The sequence below is a fragment of the Semicossyphus pulcher genome, unplaced genomic scaffold (assembly GCF_022749685.1).
Source record: "Semicossyphus pulcher isolate SPU_LCO1_2020_fin unplaced genomic scaffold, fSemPul1.0.p SCAF_12, whole genome shotgun sequence".
In the NCBI taxonomy this organism is placed as follows: Eukaryota; Metazoa; Chordata; class Actinopteri; order Labriformes; family Labridae; genus Semicossyphus; species Semicossyphus pulcher.
In genome coordinates, this window is record NW_027211626.1 from 16,429,442 (window position 1) to 16,446,209 (window position 16,768).

General features: G+C 42.0%; 1 protein-coding gene across 1 annotated transcript in view; it reads left to right on the forward strand.

Moving 5' to 3' along the window:
- Positions 1-16,768, forward strand: part of wdpcp (WD repeat containing planar cell polarity effector) — a 58,100-nt gene that overhangs the window by 33,192 nt on the left and 8,140 nt on the right. Inside the window, exons 10-13 of the mRNA XM_069658764.1 lie at positions 2,547-2,735; positions 2,946-3,069; positions 4,091-4,154; positions 12,175-12,274. Coding sequence (XP_069514865.1) covers positions 2,547-2,735; positions 2,946-3,069; positions 4,091-4,154; positions 12,175-12,274 — 477 coding nt within the window. The remainder of the gene's footprint in view (positions 1-2,546; positions 2,736-2,945; positions 3,070-4,090; positions 4,155-12,174; positions 12,275-16,768) is intronic.

A 16,768-nucleotide genomic window follows, 5' to 3' on the forward strand; every position in this document is an offset into this window, starting at 1 on the left:
TGTGTGTTTATTCAACTGCGTTTGCCTGTGTGCACAGGAGAAGGGGAGGGTGTCTTCCAACAATAGCTTCCCTGCTTTGATCGTCGGCCAAGGTTTTGATGAAGAAAGTCACTGCACGTCTTTTCTCCATGATAATTCTTCCCCCCACACACGTGTGTGTATTCTTCTATTTCTGTGCTTCTATGCGCACACACACACACACACACACACATACACACACACTCCAACTCATTTGTTTGTTTGCTTGCGCTCCTTCTCTGTATTGACTTGTTTCATAAGGCCCGCTACATGACAGAAGGAGTGAGTCGGGAGGCGCCGAAGAAGAAAGACTTGGCCACGCTCCAAGTTCTCTTTTTTCCATAGGAGGCAGCCCTCCCTGGTGCCCCCCCGCCCCCACCCTCCCGCCTGCGCCGAGTTATCTCATCTGGGCACACGTTGGCCACGGCTGGGTCTGCACCGGTACAGGCTGTGGAAGGGCAGACCAGGGAATAAGCTGTGCGGCACGCAAGGAAAATACTCCTTTATTGTAGGAAATTTAGTGAATTATTTTTAATGCTTAAAGATGAGTTACATAACTCAGAGTGTAAGAGAGAGTGAGAGAACGAGCTGATGTGTCTTTAATAAATGTTTTTTTTTGGTAAAAGCAGGAAAGAATTGAGTCAGCAGGCATCGAGATAACATAAAGGTGGGATCTCATCACCACTGCGTAAGCTGCTAATTTAGAGGCAGAGCTTGTTTGTGAAATACTTTTCATAAAGTCAAGTCACTTTAACCGACTAGTTTAGTAGCTTAGAATAATTATAAAATCTGATTAACTGTGTGATCATCCACAGCCTGACAGTTTTATTTGCTTATTTTTCGAGGACTTAAATGCTCAGCTATAATTCTTATCCTTTGAGTCGAACTCTGCCTCTCCTCTCTAAAGTGTACTTGTTTTGTCGATGGTGTACAGTGTTCAGCGTGCTCGTTCTTTGCTGCTGTGTGCTCCTGCTGCTGCTGATCTCGTCCTGCTCACTGCTGACATAGTGCTGCTGAAGTGAGCTTGTAACATCAGTTAGCATAGACGGACTCTTCCTCGTCATCACGATGATTCATTGTTTCTGCTCAGAGTTAACGTTGACGGCCAACTCAATGACCCATACGCACAGTCACACATGCACAGATAAACACAGACTCACACACCACACTACGCTCAGCTGATGTATTAGCCACATTAGCCCACTCTTTAGGGGATTTGGGGGCTTGCTAATTGCCAGCTTGTCATTTTAATTGCTGGTGCAGCCCCTGCACACACACGGACACACACACAACTTCTTTAATTAATTAGACAAGAGTCAGTGGTGACTTTGCCTGCCTGCAGCCTGGCCTGGTGACAGTGCTGCTGTCAGTGATCACCTACACTGCCCAGAGCAGTGCCACAAGTGATCCAAACTGTTTATATATAAGCTTAAGTATATCCGAACATATTGTGTGTAGCTTTTATGTGAAACATTTCAGCATGCATCTGAATTGAGCTCCACCATCACGCGTTGGCGTGACGAGTCAGGACCGCTGTGATCATGTGACACTGGACATTAAACACGCCTGGCATTCAATACCTTGATTTCCCCTGTGTGTACTCTATGAGGACACAAACACATGTGAACCTTTGGCCTTTTACACACACAATAAGACACCTCTACTGCCAGGAAGGGTACAAAACCTGGTCCTTCCATTATTCAGCAGAGTCCTGATGTCCTCACAAACACACACAAAAGCATGATCAGTCACCTCGGGTCAGAAGGCCTAATCGAGAGATTAACCTCTTATCTTCTCAACACGATAATGATGTCAGTCAAAGTTTTATTCTCACACACAAACACATTGTATGTATTAGACCATAGGGAAATGTTTGGACTTGCTATGCGCTTAAAATTTTCTAAAACACAAATACAAGCAGAGCTACAAACCTCTCTGCTAACTGATTGATAGTCAATGCCAGCCTTATAAGTTTACTTATTCTTCTTTGTTGCGTCGGCAGCAGCCTTTTCAAATGTAAGCTCCCATATAGGCTACAGTAAGTAGGTATGTAAATAAACTATATTCATAAAGCACTTTACAAAGCAGCTGTCCCAAACTGCGTCAATGTTGATACATTTTTATTATTAACAATGAAGCATAAGAAAAAAAGAGCAGATACTCAACAATAAAAGCAATATAACAAACAAAACAATGCATACTGGTACACAGAAATATACTGTATGCAGCATAATTAAAAAAATGGAAACAGTCAGCAATATAAATATATATGCAATATAACAAACCAGGTAAGGAATTGAAAGCAACAACAAAAAAAAGTATTGTTATTAAATGTATCAATTATTAAATCATTTAAAAGGTCTTAACTTAGAAAGTATTGATAGACATTACAATCTTGGCTGTACAATTGGTATATAAATCAAAAAAGCATAAAATAGAATAAAAGTTATGACAGAGATAAAGATGCTCGTGTATTAAACTCTCTAATTTCTTAATAAATCAATCCAATCTCTGACATGTTGTGACAGGAGCTCTGACTGGAGGCCAGATGGGTCCTGGGGAGCTGCTGCAGCAGTGTCTGCGCTGCGGTCAGGTCAGAGAGGCACTGGGCATCCTGGAGGCCATGGACTGGAGCATCATGGGAGACGAGTGCTACAGAGGCCTGAGCTCGGTCACCAACCACCTGCTGAGGCTGGAGCTGAACGCAGAGCGAGAGGGTGGGGCTCTGGGTCAAACGTTCAAGTTACATAGGTTTTACTTGATTTTCTGTTCCTGTAACTGAAGAAGAGCTCAGTGGAAACATTCTGGCTGAGTGAGACAAACCTCAGCGATCAAATCCAAAGAACAGCTTTTTAAATTTTATTTTTCTGCCTGTCTCAGGTTGAGGCTTACATATTTTATTTTGTGTGATTGTTTTCTGTCTGTAGCCCAGCTAGAAGCTGCTCTGGGTGTGTTTTACACTCCACCTGCCCCTCTGTCTGATGTGGTGATACTGGAATACAGGGAGCCAATCAGCAAGTACGCCCGTCGCTTCTTTCACCACCTCCTCAGGTAACTTCCCTCACTCAGTGCTGCTTCTGTCATCCTTATTTCATCATTGTTTTTTCTATTATTTCTGACTTTTGTTAATAAATACATAAATAATTAAGACTTGACATCTTCACACGTCACGTTAAGCTGCTGCCGATGGTCATGTTACTGTAAATACACTAATTTACTGACTATTTTTAAGGCATTAGCTACATTGTGTTCAGTTTTATCGACACGGGCTGCAGAGTCAGAATAAGAACTACTGTTTGTTTCACAAAATGACATCCACTGAAGAGAGAATTTAATACAGCTTATTTTCCGCTCACTGTTGCTATTTTAAAGATTCTAAAAAGGAAATAGCTTTTGAATTTCCTCGCACACGCACCGATGCAGCTTTGAGTCATTCATAAGGCAAAGCACCTCGCATGCACCTGTTTAGACTGTTGTTTCATTTTCCCTTCTGCCATGAGAGCCTTTTGAAATGCCTGTTTGACTGAAATAGACCCTGTTGTTCCCACACACCGCTGCTTACCGCTCTCCATCGTGCAATTACCTCCCGTTTCCTCCTCTCTTTCTTTCTCGTCCTCTGTAGCAGAGCTGGAGCGATGTTTGGCATCCCTCCTCCTCTCCTCTCTTATCACCTACCTGCATTCTTTTTCTCTCCATCGACATCAAATGAAGGAAGCCCCCCCCCAACACACACACACACACAGACACCTCCCCTCTCTGCTCGTGTTTGTTTGTTTCATGTTGGCTCTAGTCAAGGGAAAGTTGATGTGTTTTGTACTGGGAGATACAGCGCTCTCTCTCCCAGCTTTAATACTGGATAATAGGAAGAGGACGCGCTGCTCTCAGTTCAATTATTGACAGTTTTGTATGCAGAGGTGTGTGTGGGTGGATGTGAGTGCGTGTGTGCTGAGACTTAAGGTAGGAGAAAATATGTACTAGTGACCTATCCATCAGTACATTTTAATCCAAAGCATGTTTATATTTAGAGGATGTTTTGTCTCTTCCTCTTTAACTGTCTCCACTTTCTCTGCAGACACCAGCGCTTTGAGAAGGCCTTCCTCCTTGCTGTAGATCTGGAAGACAGAGATTTATTCATGGTGAGTGGAAATAACATTTCTTTTAAATTACTTTGACAATCATGTAAACACAAATAAAGAGCGAATATAAATGTAAGACCAATGCCAGAAACTGAACATTTTCTCACACTACCATCCGATAACTTACCAAATCTACAGGTCCTTTAAGATGTTGAAAAGCAGTGAATTTCAGTTTTCTACAAAAAATAGGCATTTATAAATTCTTGTATTTATTGACCAAAGACTGAAAGACCCCCTCCAGTGAAAATCAAGTGTTTAACCCTGTAAACATCTCCATGTGGTGTTTTTCATGTGCTACAAGAAATATCAGGGACAACATCTCCATGTCTGGGCGTGTCTGCTTTTAAACTGCAGTGTACCAAGGACAGGCTGAACAACACGTTTTCAGGTTGGCAGGTTTGAGACGTCACAAACCTAAGGAGCCAATCCCGTTAATGGACGGGGTGACGCTATGCATATCATTATGTGGCAACCAATTCAGCGATGTACGAGCCAGCTGTAACTGTCATCGCAATTTTTTAACGTTACTACTGCTTATTACTACATTTCAAGCTACCTAAGTTTCAACAAGTTTCCACTAAACGATGTCAGAGACATGTTTTGTTTTCATGAGGGAGGGGGGCTGAAATTGGCATAGTGGGCGTGGACTATGCAGATTGGGGAATTTTTAATGAGGCAGAAGGAGGAGATGCCTTGAGATGATTTTTACAAGGTGAGTGAACGTATTTTGCAAACAAAACAATCAGACACAATATATTATTTCAAGCAGAGCATTTTATATGTCTTACAACATGACTGGAGCTGGTCTTTAAATATCGTTGCTTTTGCCTTCTTTCAGCAGTCATGTTAGCTATAAAATGTTTCTGTATCTGATCTCTGACATCACAATGTCTGGAGAAGTCAGACACCTTAAATCTAAAACTGGTTTTGTTTGGACAGTTGATTGTTCCTGCAGGAGGCTGTTTAATCCTTCACTTAGCACCATCACAATCCTTACTGCTAGCTACATCAGCCAAGAAGCTCTTTTGGTCAAAATTTACAGACAATAACGTAAATTTTAAATATTAAGTCATGATTATAAGTAACAAGCTTGCTTTAATCGTTCACTCACTGTTGTACTCTTGTTACTTTCATTTGCACATGACTTGTAACCCATACAAGTGTGTGTGTGTGTGTGTGTGTGTGTGTGTGTCAGAGAGCAGGTGTGATCTCAGTATGGGCCCCTATCTTTTCACAACCTCCATGGCCTCAGCTCGGCCTTCTCCTCTCCTCTCATCTCCCCTCACACTCGCTCTTTCTTCCACTCCACGCTGAAATGCTCTTCTATGTGTTTGACCCCCTTTTTCACGGGGCCCCCCTTTTTGCTCCATGCTTCACCAACACCCTAGACATTAATACAGACCCCCATACACACACACACACACGCACGCACACACATACTCCTCTTGCTCCCTCAATCACACTGATAGCACTGGTTCCAATTACCTCCCCACTAAGTAGTGCTGCTGGGAAGCCGAATTGAAAAGGTGGAGTCGAGCCTGTGGACCTTGAAAGAGTGCAAAGGAAGGAGGGGTGCAGAGAGGAGAGGAGGGGGGCAGTGGTGTAGATGGAAAGCTATATGAGCGATACAAAAATAAGCAAGAGAGGCGAGAGAAAAGGAACGAGGGTCGCTCTGTGACTTTGGAGGTGTCGAGAGAGAGTAAGAGAATCAAACGATTAGCATGGAGGTGACGGTTGAATCGGTTTTGTAAATCTCAGTGTTTGAACTTGAATCCTCGTCTTTGATGGGTGGAGTTAACAACATCAGGACAATTCTTTCAGGATCAGACAACCTGAGCTGTGAACAATGCTACAGATTTTGCACATAGGGTTAGGCTAACCCTTACCCTAGGGTTATCCCCCGGGGATAAATAAAGTATATCTTATTCTGATATAAATTCATATGCATAAATGTTATTTCACAACTTCTTACTTACTTACACAACAAAATCTGTGTTTATGTGTCTAATAACTATTACTTCTGTAAACTTAGATGATGAATGGACAAACTTAGGAATGTTTAAACAGGAAAATAATAAAATGTACATTTCAGGAACTTTATGGACCTGAAATCCAAGTTATTTCCATGAAATTGGAAATCAGGGTCAAGTGACAAATTCAAAGTATAGAACCAAAAACAGTCCAATAAAATAACTACTTTTCACAGTTTTTCTCAGATTATCTTAGCATGTTTCTGTGTTCTGTGAAAATTACACCATTTGGAATATTTAGGTTATGATGTAAAATAAGCCCCTTTTTGGCACACTAAACTAAAGGAGGCAACGTTACAGGGAATCACAGAAATAACTTTGTCTGGATCTTAAAGTCTGATTGTATGAAGGTCATGTGAAGTTATCCAGAGCCTGTGTCTCACATGGTCCTTAAGATTACATGACCAAAACTACAACATGTCTCCATTAATAGAGACGATCTGAGTTGTCTGAGTCCCCCTTCTGTGACTCTAATGCAACACGTGATAGCCAGCAGATTGTTTCCTGTTTAAACACTTATAGAGTTCATACCGTAACGGTGACATCTCCAAGCTTTTCTCATATGTTAAAATATTATTATTATGATTCATCTGAAAAGGATTTGACAAAAAAAATGAGGATTAATGAAACCAAATTTATTTTCCTTTTTGGCTCGTAAAAGTTGAAAAGAAACAAATTTAAAAGATGGAGTAAGAAGGCCTTTGTGAACCCTTTTATTGTCTCTTTATATCTGCTTTCCATACAGATACATGAAAATAATCATCATCCTAAACCTGTAACAACATTTTTAATATATTTATTATTTCCACTTTTACAGAAAGTACAAGATGGATCTGTTTTAAAAATCCAGCATATGAAAGGAGAGTACATAAGGCTAAAGAATAAAATTGAACAAACCAATAACAGAAGAGCTGCTCTGACTCATATACACCAGAGATTACAGTGAAAATGTGCAACAAGAACAGTTAGGAAAATCCCTACAGCATTATGGCTCTATGTAGTTCAGACAGTGTCACTAAGTGTATGTAGACACAAGTAAGGTACTCGATCCAACAGCACTCTCTGCTAGTTTGTACGATCTGCAACAACGAGCATTTTCAAGCACTTTTCTTGCCTCAGCGACCAAGAGAGCAGCGACTCACCGTTTGAAAAGAGCGACAGAGAGAAAGAGAAAGAAAAGGAGGACGTTGCCATTTCACCTCTTGTCTGTCCTCAACTCTAATTAGGTTGTGTTGTTGCTTTAACCTGCTGGTCGGCTGATTGAGGCGAGGTGGAGGGGGTTAATGAGGGCAACCCCCGCCCTCGCCACTCTCTTTCTAACTTCCAAACTTGCCCTCAGAACTCGATAACGCACCATCGACTTGAGAAAATGCACACACTCAAGCACACACAGATAACACGTACACCCTCACCTCTTGTGGAAATGCCCAGCATGATATACCCCCCTCCATCTCCAGACCCCCACCCCCTCCAGGCCCCATTGTTTCCCAGCTAACAATAGAGGCCCTCCAAGCCTTTTTCTCCACAAAAAGAAACCTTTTGTTAAAAAGAAACACTTTAGTGTCGGGCTAAATTGAGGGGGAGGAGGACTTGGTGGTAGGGGGGTGTTTTGGCGGAGGTGGAGGTTGGGGAGGGGGTGTATGTAGAGGTAGTAGTAGTAGGGGGGTTGCTGAGTCGTTTGCATTTTTTCCATAATTGGCGCAGTTCTGTCGCTCCCTAATTAGCCTTTGATAATGAGTTGATAATGTAACCAATTAGGTCATTCGTCAGCCAAGTCAACACGACGACAAGTTTCCCCTCCCCTTCTTCCTCCTCTTCTTCTTCGTGGGTATTTCTCCTCTTGATGTAGCTCGTTAATTAAATCAAATTGCGTGATAGCCGAATCAGATGCTGCTCTTTTGTTCCCCGATGAGGGCTTGTGCTGTTTTCTTGTTAGATACGGCAGCAGTGAGGCGAGCTGCGTCTGTTGGGTTAACCCATTATCTTCCTCCCCAATCTGATGCCGGGTTTGGAGGTGCTGGAGGAAGAGGAGGAGGAGGTGGTATTGCACGTCTTCGGCAATAAGCCCATTGTTGTCCCTCAGATGACTAATTAGCGTTATTAAAATGTTAAGTCCTTAACACCTATCTGATAGGAGTGTTAGTCAAACGCCAGGCTCCTGGATAACAGGTGTGTGTGTGCAGGTTCAGCAAATGTTCTCAGGTCTAGGGATTATCATGGATGCTAATCAGTAAATATATGTACTATATGTACCAACATTTACAAGACTAAAGTTTACACAAAGAAAACTCCACCCTAAACATTTTAGCAACAATATGACAAGTGTCGTATCTACTCTGAATATCTGTGCCTAATGGTCATTGAGGTGTTCCTCCTAATCCGGGACATCGCTGGTTAAACGCAGGTAGTTTGACATTTGCTTTCGGTATTTCAGGGGTTGCAGTGGAGTCTGAGAACTTCAAAAGTAATCATCAGGATTTGATGTCCGTCCCTCAGAATCAAAGAGCAAAGGCTCCTCTCTAGAGCCACCGTTTGATGCTGATATTTTATCACACGGAGAGAAATACATCTTGGAAGAAACACAGAGGATAACGGTGCATCCAAAACCCCTCCCTCGTTCACTCGCTCAGTAATCCCTGCATTTAAAGTAGTCAGAAAATACTGCCAAAGACACGTTAAATAATCAGGTACTGGATAAATCTCTGCAGGCAGAATTAAATATATTGGACTAAGATTGTACAAAATGTGTCCTTTTATAAGCAAGATAATAATTTACTGTCCCTGCTACTACACTTTACTTATTACCTATCTACACCAAATGCAACAAGTTGTTTCTCTTTGTCCCACACATGTTGAAAGGCGTTCAAATGTATGAGCAAGTTTTGCAGTCTGCAAATTACTGTATGAAATCTAATATTCACACCATAGTCAAACATATTCAGAAGCTGCAGTGTGAACCTGCATCGTATCACTGATTAATACACATTTCTCTGTGCAGATGATGTTTAAAAAGTGCAAATCCACAGTAAACGTTCACGTATGTCCTTCCCATCGATCCTGCTTGACACACTGCAAACATGCAGACGTGAGCTCGTCTATTAATGTGTCGTAAGCGCTGCCGTGTGCCAGTTAACCTAATCCCTCATTTATTTGGAGGTAACCCAAATATCAGTCAATATCGGGCTCTTAGCGTCCACCGCCGTCACCCAGCCCCCCCTTCCCCTCCCCCTTTCTCCCATAAAATGGCCCACTAAAACGCCCCTCTTTATCAGGCGCTGTAACCCCTAAAGCTCTTATATAAATAAGATTAGTGTCGCGTTTGAGCGTCGGGGAATAAGAGGTGTAATATCTGATGGTTTTATATGCAGTATTATTGTTATCCCTTCTTAGTCGGGCTGATACTCCTCTCTCTCCCTCTCTCTCTTAGTTCTCAGTCTGTCTCTCTCTCTCTTGTTCCACGTTTGTTCATTCGTTTATTCTTTCTCCGGGTCCCTCTCTGCAGATTCAGACAGTATTATGAGGAGCTAAGCTGGAATAAAGCGCCCCGGCATCAAATGTTCATATTGTTCTGTTCTGTCTGTCACACAATCTCTGTCTCTCACTGGCGCTCTCCCTCTCTCTCTCACATGAAAACCCTTGTTGTGAATTTCGTCTTCTTCACCTCTTTTATGTCTTGTTCTCTCTCTGTCTCTCTCTCTCTCTCTCACACCTCACTGTCGTTTCACTGTAATGCCCCCGCTCCTCCTGCCTGTTTTAATCTTCTGCTGCTCTGTTTGTTATCAATTAGGACACCTCACTCATATCTAATTGAGGGGCCGTGTCCTCGTTCACAGCGGCTGAATTAGCCACCTCAGTCCTGGGAGCCGATTTAGGTCCTTTTGAGGCCATTTTGTTGTCGGCCATTTTCACATTTCCTCCTAACTCCTCGCCACAGAGGGCAGGCACCACACTATAATTACCCAATCTGTTCCCATTCATACTCTTCAATTTCAGCACCTCTCTCTCTCTCATTCTCTTTCACTCCCCCTCTTCCTCCCTCAATCTCCCTCTGCTCCCCACCTCTTTTGGAAACCAGCACCCCCTCTTCTTTTTTTTCCTCTTGGGGTACAAAAGCGGGGTTACAATATGGGGGTATTAGAGCCGGGCGCAGGCTCAGCTGGGGGCTGGCTTTAGCCAGCTGAGGGTTATCCATGGCGAGCCCTGAGTCACGGCACTGATGTCCTGTGATGTTGCTGAAGCGGAAGACTTTCCTTAACACGCTGTACCCTTTGATGGGCCCTCAGGCCCTGCACTCGGCCTGAGGAAACCCTGCGACTCAGAGGAGACCCTCGTTGGGTGCCAGGATGAGGGTGTGAATTCTCTCCCTGTTCGATCAATAAAAGAGGTGGACTGTTGCAGAAACTAAAGTACCTTTTCCTGCTTTAGTTAGTTTTCTGCACTTTTATTTCTTCACATTTTGTAGATTTAATTCCCTCAGCACCGTCCTGCTTTCATTCACAGCGACACATTCACACTGGGAGCAGACCAGTACATTTTCTGCCTTTACCGCTGGTTATTGACGGGCTCCACTGGAGAGAGAGGGAAACATGTTGATCGTTGTTAAGGGTGTGTTTTTCATTTTCTTCACAGCCGTTCTGGGAGCTTCAAATCAGTGACCTTTCTGCACGAGACCAAGTTTTTATACTGTCACGCTGCTGCCCCTGTTTGATTCTTAGACTGAGAAAGGTGTAACGACTGTTTGTCTGTGGTACTGCTTACACCTTCTTTCAGTCAGAATGTAGGTTATTTCAGGTGTTCTGATTCAGCTCGAGTTGTACAGTAAAAAAAATCCTATCAGGATGATTTTACACGATGATTTTATTCTAATTTTAAAGAATAACAAACTCTTTCTCTTCTGCGGCAAAACCAGCTGTGCTGCACTTAGAAATGTATTTATTATAATAATAATATAACCTGCTGTAACAGCTTTAAATGTTTAATACCAAAAAGCAACAAAGCTTTGTCCCTTATTACCATCGAATGTTTCTACAGTATGTACTGAATACTAAATATTATTGATAGTTTATTGGTTTTGCAGTCACTTGTTGTCAGTCAAACCATCACAGCCAAACATGTTCACACCAAAAATGTAGTTTGACATCTTCCAGCCTGCGCAGCTACTCAAAAACATTTAAAGGTTTTATTTGTTGTAGATTTAATTTAATCACTTTTCCACTGTGAACACTGTGAACACTCCACTTACTCAAAACCTGCTAAGAAAGAGTCACAGTATGGATTGCGGACACAGCAGGAGGATTAAGATTTGAACTGAATTGAATGTAATTTATTAGGACTGCAGTTTATTTATTAAGAGTATAGTTCTTGTGACCTCAGCCGCGCTTGTAGCCTGAGCACCTTAAAACAGGAGCAGCTGCCTTATTCAGTGGATTTTTAATGAATAGCATGGCAGCGTCGGGCTGTAAATCAGCCACCCTCAGACATCATTTAGCAATATTATCTCTCTTTATGGGCAGGAAGACTCAAACAGCGAGATACAGAGGATACACGCTGTTTCCAATATTTCCCTAGGCTGATATAGTAATGTGCTCTGCTGGATATGTTTCTCCGCAAAGAGAGAATACCAGCGTCTCTGAAAGGTGAACAGTCCCTCGCCTCCTCTCCCACTTTTGAAATGTGACAGATAACATCCTCGGTAGTTCAAAACGGAAGAGACGAGGGTCTGCGTGTGTGCGTGTGTGTGTGTGTGTGTCGGGAGGGGGCGGGGGGCTGATTTCAAAGTTTTTGGAGAAACCGGCATTTCATCCAACCGGTGCTCTTTCTGATGTCGGGCTTCAAACGGCTCATTTTTTTTTCTGTCATTTCATCTGTTTCTTCCTTCTCCCGCCAAAACACCTCCCCCCCCTCCCTAAAAAAATTCCTATTGTCATCGAAGCAGAGATTCATTTTAGATTAACGTACACGTTTCTTTCTTTCTTGCATTACCTTCAAAGGACCTCCATTATGTTGCCGGCGATAAGGGCGAGCTGGTGCTAGCGGATGTGGCCAAGAGGAAAGCTAATGAATTCGAGGCCCGGGCCATCGCAGGCAACGGTAAGAAAATAATCACGGCGTCTAACCAAAAAGACACCAAATGTGACTCGTTATTTTCTCCTCACATCTGAAATGTGAGGTGGACTCCCGATAACCTCAGTAACTCACCCACTCCCACACACTTTCCTGACTTCTAACACCGGGTATTTTCTCGGGCTCTCGCCCTCGTCTCATAGCAAGAAGGAGAATTAAATCAGATCATGTTTGAGAGAGAAATGTTCATGGAAAATTCACGCAACCTGTTGCATTTTTTAAAGATGAAATCATCTTTTGTTCGAGCATAAAGTGAGATTTTAAATACATACAGAGAGCTTAAAAAGTGACATCAACCTTATGTAATAGCTCCCAGCACAAACATCTTTTTAAGACGAGGGAACAGCTTTTAAAGTCCTATTTTTTGGGGGAAGTAGACACTTTGAGATGAAGATTTTTTACCCCTTAATTTAATAAAAGTGTTCTTAATAAAAAGCCAAAGTGTTAAAAAACTAATTCTTCAATATCAGACAAATGTTTTCGGAGTAAGCAGCACGGGGAGGAAAACCAGCGAAGGCCCTTTTTTGTCGTTACTTCAGGCTGTGCCCTTTGACAAACACTCCCGAAAGCACATACCAGAGGGGATCAGGCTGAGTTCCTGATTACACACACACACGCACACACACACACAGACGGACAAACACATACACGCAATTCCTCACAGAGGCTTCAAGGGCTGACGGCTTGAGCAGAAAACATTCAAATTTGTGAGGGAGGGTTAGGGAACTAGATGAACATGTCTGATGAGTCCTTCATTGGTGCTTAAAACACACCAGAAGGCAATGTGCTCGAGTGTGTGTGTGTGTGTGTGTGTGTGTGTGTTTGTGCGTAGTCAGACACAACCAAATGAGGCGAGAGAGGTATTTAACTCCACTGTATAAGGTCAAACCCCTGAGGCTGAGTGTCTGTGTGTTTGTGGGTGAATAAGAATGAGCGTTTGTGTTACTGTGAGGCCTGTTTGCATGCAGCTTCCTTCTTTTTTTTTCTTAATGTGATGCGTAACACGCACACTCCTCCTCATAAGCCTCTTAATTATGTCCTCGATGATTTACCTCCATCACCTGCAGCATGTCCTATCCTTGGACAGCAGCACTGCAGAGAGAGAGAGAGCGAGAGAGAGAGGGAGGAAGGGACAGAAGAGAGAGAGAAGAAGAGGAGATGACAGCAAGAAGGAAAGCAAAGAAAAATAAAGGAAAGAAAAATAGATAGTGAGTAAAATTAATATTGGGAATAACCAAAAGAAGAAAAGGAAAAATGAGTAAAGAATACAAAGAAATAAATTAAAATTAAACGATGCAGGAGTATTGACTTGTAGCCGCTTGTTTTCTTTTTGTTTAATTTCTCGATTTGTCTCTTTGCTTCTGATCGCTGCTACCGACTTTAGTGAACATGAGTATTAACAGAACGCCTTGATCAGTTCACACAGCCTACTATAACTGGGAACACTTGTTCACACTTATGAGGAGGTCATGTGACCTGACAACATCCACAGCCGATATCAGGAGTCGCTCTGTAGCATAAGCTAAACATTCAACTAGCTCAACTAGCTAATTAGATTAGCCTGACATTTTTATGGGGAAATATTTAAAAAGCTGTTGAACTTTTTAAGTTTGATGACTTATTTTTTGTTTAATTAATAACATTATTTTTAGTTGCATATATGAGATCGGGCCTTCTCACCTAAACATGGTATGCAAGATTAATGTTAGTAATTATGTAAATTTAATTATCAGCTAACACAACACTGAGCCCATGTTAAGGAAAACATTTTTGAATAAATACAGTATTAACAGATTATAACGTGTTAAAATAACATTAAATTTAACAAAGTGAAAGTGATCATCATAGAGATGAACCTACAGAGAATTGTAATCTGACGCTGCAGCTCCGCTCAGCTTTACCGCAAGTTTCAGCTCATTGTTTTTTCTGTCCAGCTGCATCTTTACTGTTTTTTCACTCTCACATCTTTTGTGCTGTGCTCAGGTTATACGCTGCCTGCTTATAGCTGCAAACAGCAGATTGACACAGTCGGAAACTCAGCTGGTGAACATAGTGGAGCATTAATCAGTTATTTAGGAAGATCAAAGACAAAAAAGAGTCTAAACTCTTCCACACTGCTAAAATGTTAATGTCAAGAGTGAGAAAGAGATAAAAGAATGTTAAAAAAAACTATTAAAATTCAGGAAAAATAAGAATATTAAGGAAATGTTAATAAAATGTTACATTTTAGGTCCCTTTCAAAAACACGGCCACAGAAACATGCACATTAGCCATCAGCGCTAAAAAGTGGATGGCTGAAAATGTGTTTGAAACACTCACACACTCACAAGGAGGATACTGACACCGTGTCACAATCAGTCACAGTGATGGTTAAACTGTGTGTGTGTGTGTGTGTGTGTGTGTGTGTGTGTGTGTGTGTGTGTGTGTGTGTGCTGAAAAGTGTACAGTGTGTGCTGTACAGTGTACAGTGTGTCAGCGCTCAGACAAGCAGACAGAGCATATTAACGGAGCAGAAAAGGCAGGTCATGAATAATGAGTGGCTTGCTTCAAGCAGAGGGCTCCAGTGAACAGGTGTCTCACTTTACACACACACACACACACATATAATCACAAACAGCATGGCCGTCACAAACACACACCTTTTTTACTGTTTGTTTTCTACTTCATTCTCATACATGTTGATAAAAAGGAAAATTAAAGAACTGAGAGTCCAGGAGTCAGTTATTAGTTTTGGGGTATTTTCACTGAAAATCAGCTTTAGCAACACTTGTGAACAGTCGGAGCCCCTCGTCAGGTTTTACATGTCTATGAGTTATTAGCAGTTCCCCCTTTATATTTCCCACATGGTTTGAATAACATGTTAAGGCCCAAAAAACAAAGAGTATAGCCAACACTTTGAAAAGTGCTACATAAATAAAATTTGATTTAATCTAATAAATACATTTTTTTTGTTGGCCTTTTATGCCTCAATTTAAGAGAGAGGACAGTGGATAGTGTTGGAAGCAGGGGGCGAGAGAGTGCGGATGGCACACAGCAGGGGGCCGAGGATGGTCAAACCTGTGGCCGCCACATGGAGGACTGTAGCCTCTGTATATGGGACATGTGATTTAACCGCTGCGCTAAACCGACATATAAATACCCCATAAATACATTTTACTTTCTTTCTTCTAATCATTTCAGTACATTTAACTAGTAATATGGACACATAAGTCAGTATCAGCATTTTTAAACAGAGAATTCAGTCCTAAAAGTCATAGTTAATACTGCATGCTTTGCAACATAATCAATGTGTCGTTAAGTTTGGGATTAAATTAATTAACAATTCCAGTGTCTATTTTTTGGAGACAGGAATAGGAATTTATAGTTTTGTTACATCATGATGACTACATAATTTCATTGCATATACAAACACAATATATAAACTGTAAACACCAACTTATAATATGAACAAAAATGTGAAACTATGTACATGTACAAAACAGAATGCTGCTCCCACTTATGTGTTTTGAAAGTGGCCCTCGATTTGCTTGATCACACAAACTCCATCTGCGCTGACAAAACACAGACGTGTGTCAACAGTCACACGCTTTTTTCTGACACAAGTTCCCACAGTGCGGCTACAGACATTCTGTGTTTGAACACACACAAGAGAGCGAAAACGTGTTTGTTCTCGGTCATATTCACACACTACAGATCCCGCTGCGAACGGCCCTCGGAGACATGTGTGTTTGTGTAAATATGTGTACTGTATGTGTGCAGTAGGGTGTGACGCGGGAGGCAGGTCACTCTGAATCCTGTATGAACCGACCTTTTGTTGTAATCAGGCGTTAAACAGATCGTTTGAGAGCGGCAGGTCGGCTTCTTGTTGACCCGGTGTATGAAGGCAAATACACACACGCACGCACACCCTGATGGTATGACAATCTGGGTGAATCTGATGCACCCAGAATTAATTGTAATAAACCACAATGGTGCTTTTCTTGACCAACATGGATCATGTCATTCCCCTTGTAAGGAAATCATAGAGGCCAGTTGATTTGCATTGGAATGAAGACACATTTCTCGCTATTGTTTGCATGATTTTCACTTGTTTCCTGAAAAATGACTTAATACCGGATCTTGTGTTTCCTCAAGGTGGATGTCTTTTGCGATTCACAAGGATCAGATCGGGCAGAGACACCGTATTTCTATGCACCTCTTCTCATATTCATGTGCCTCCTTTGTAAACAGAGGTTCTGCCTTCGCTCGTACACACACACACACAAGCACACAATAAAGGAAGACACATTTCCAGCTTAGGTATGGTCCCTTTTTATAACAGTGTTGGAAATCGCTTATGGCTGTCTGGCTGACAAGAGTGCTGATTTGGATAGATACGGCATTGTGAGAGGAAGAGTGGCGAACAAGTGCGAGGGAAGGCCTCTTTCTCTTCCTCTCTATCTCTTTTTTTTTCTTTGGAGG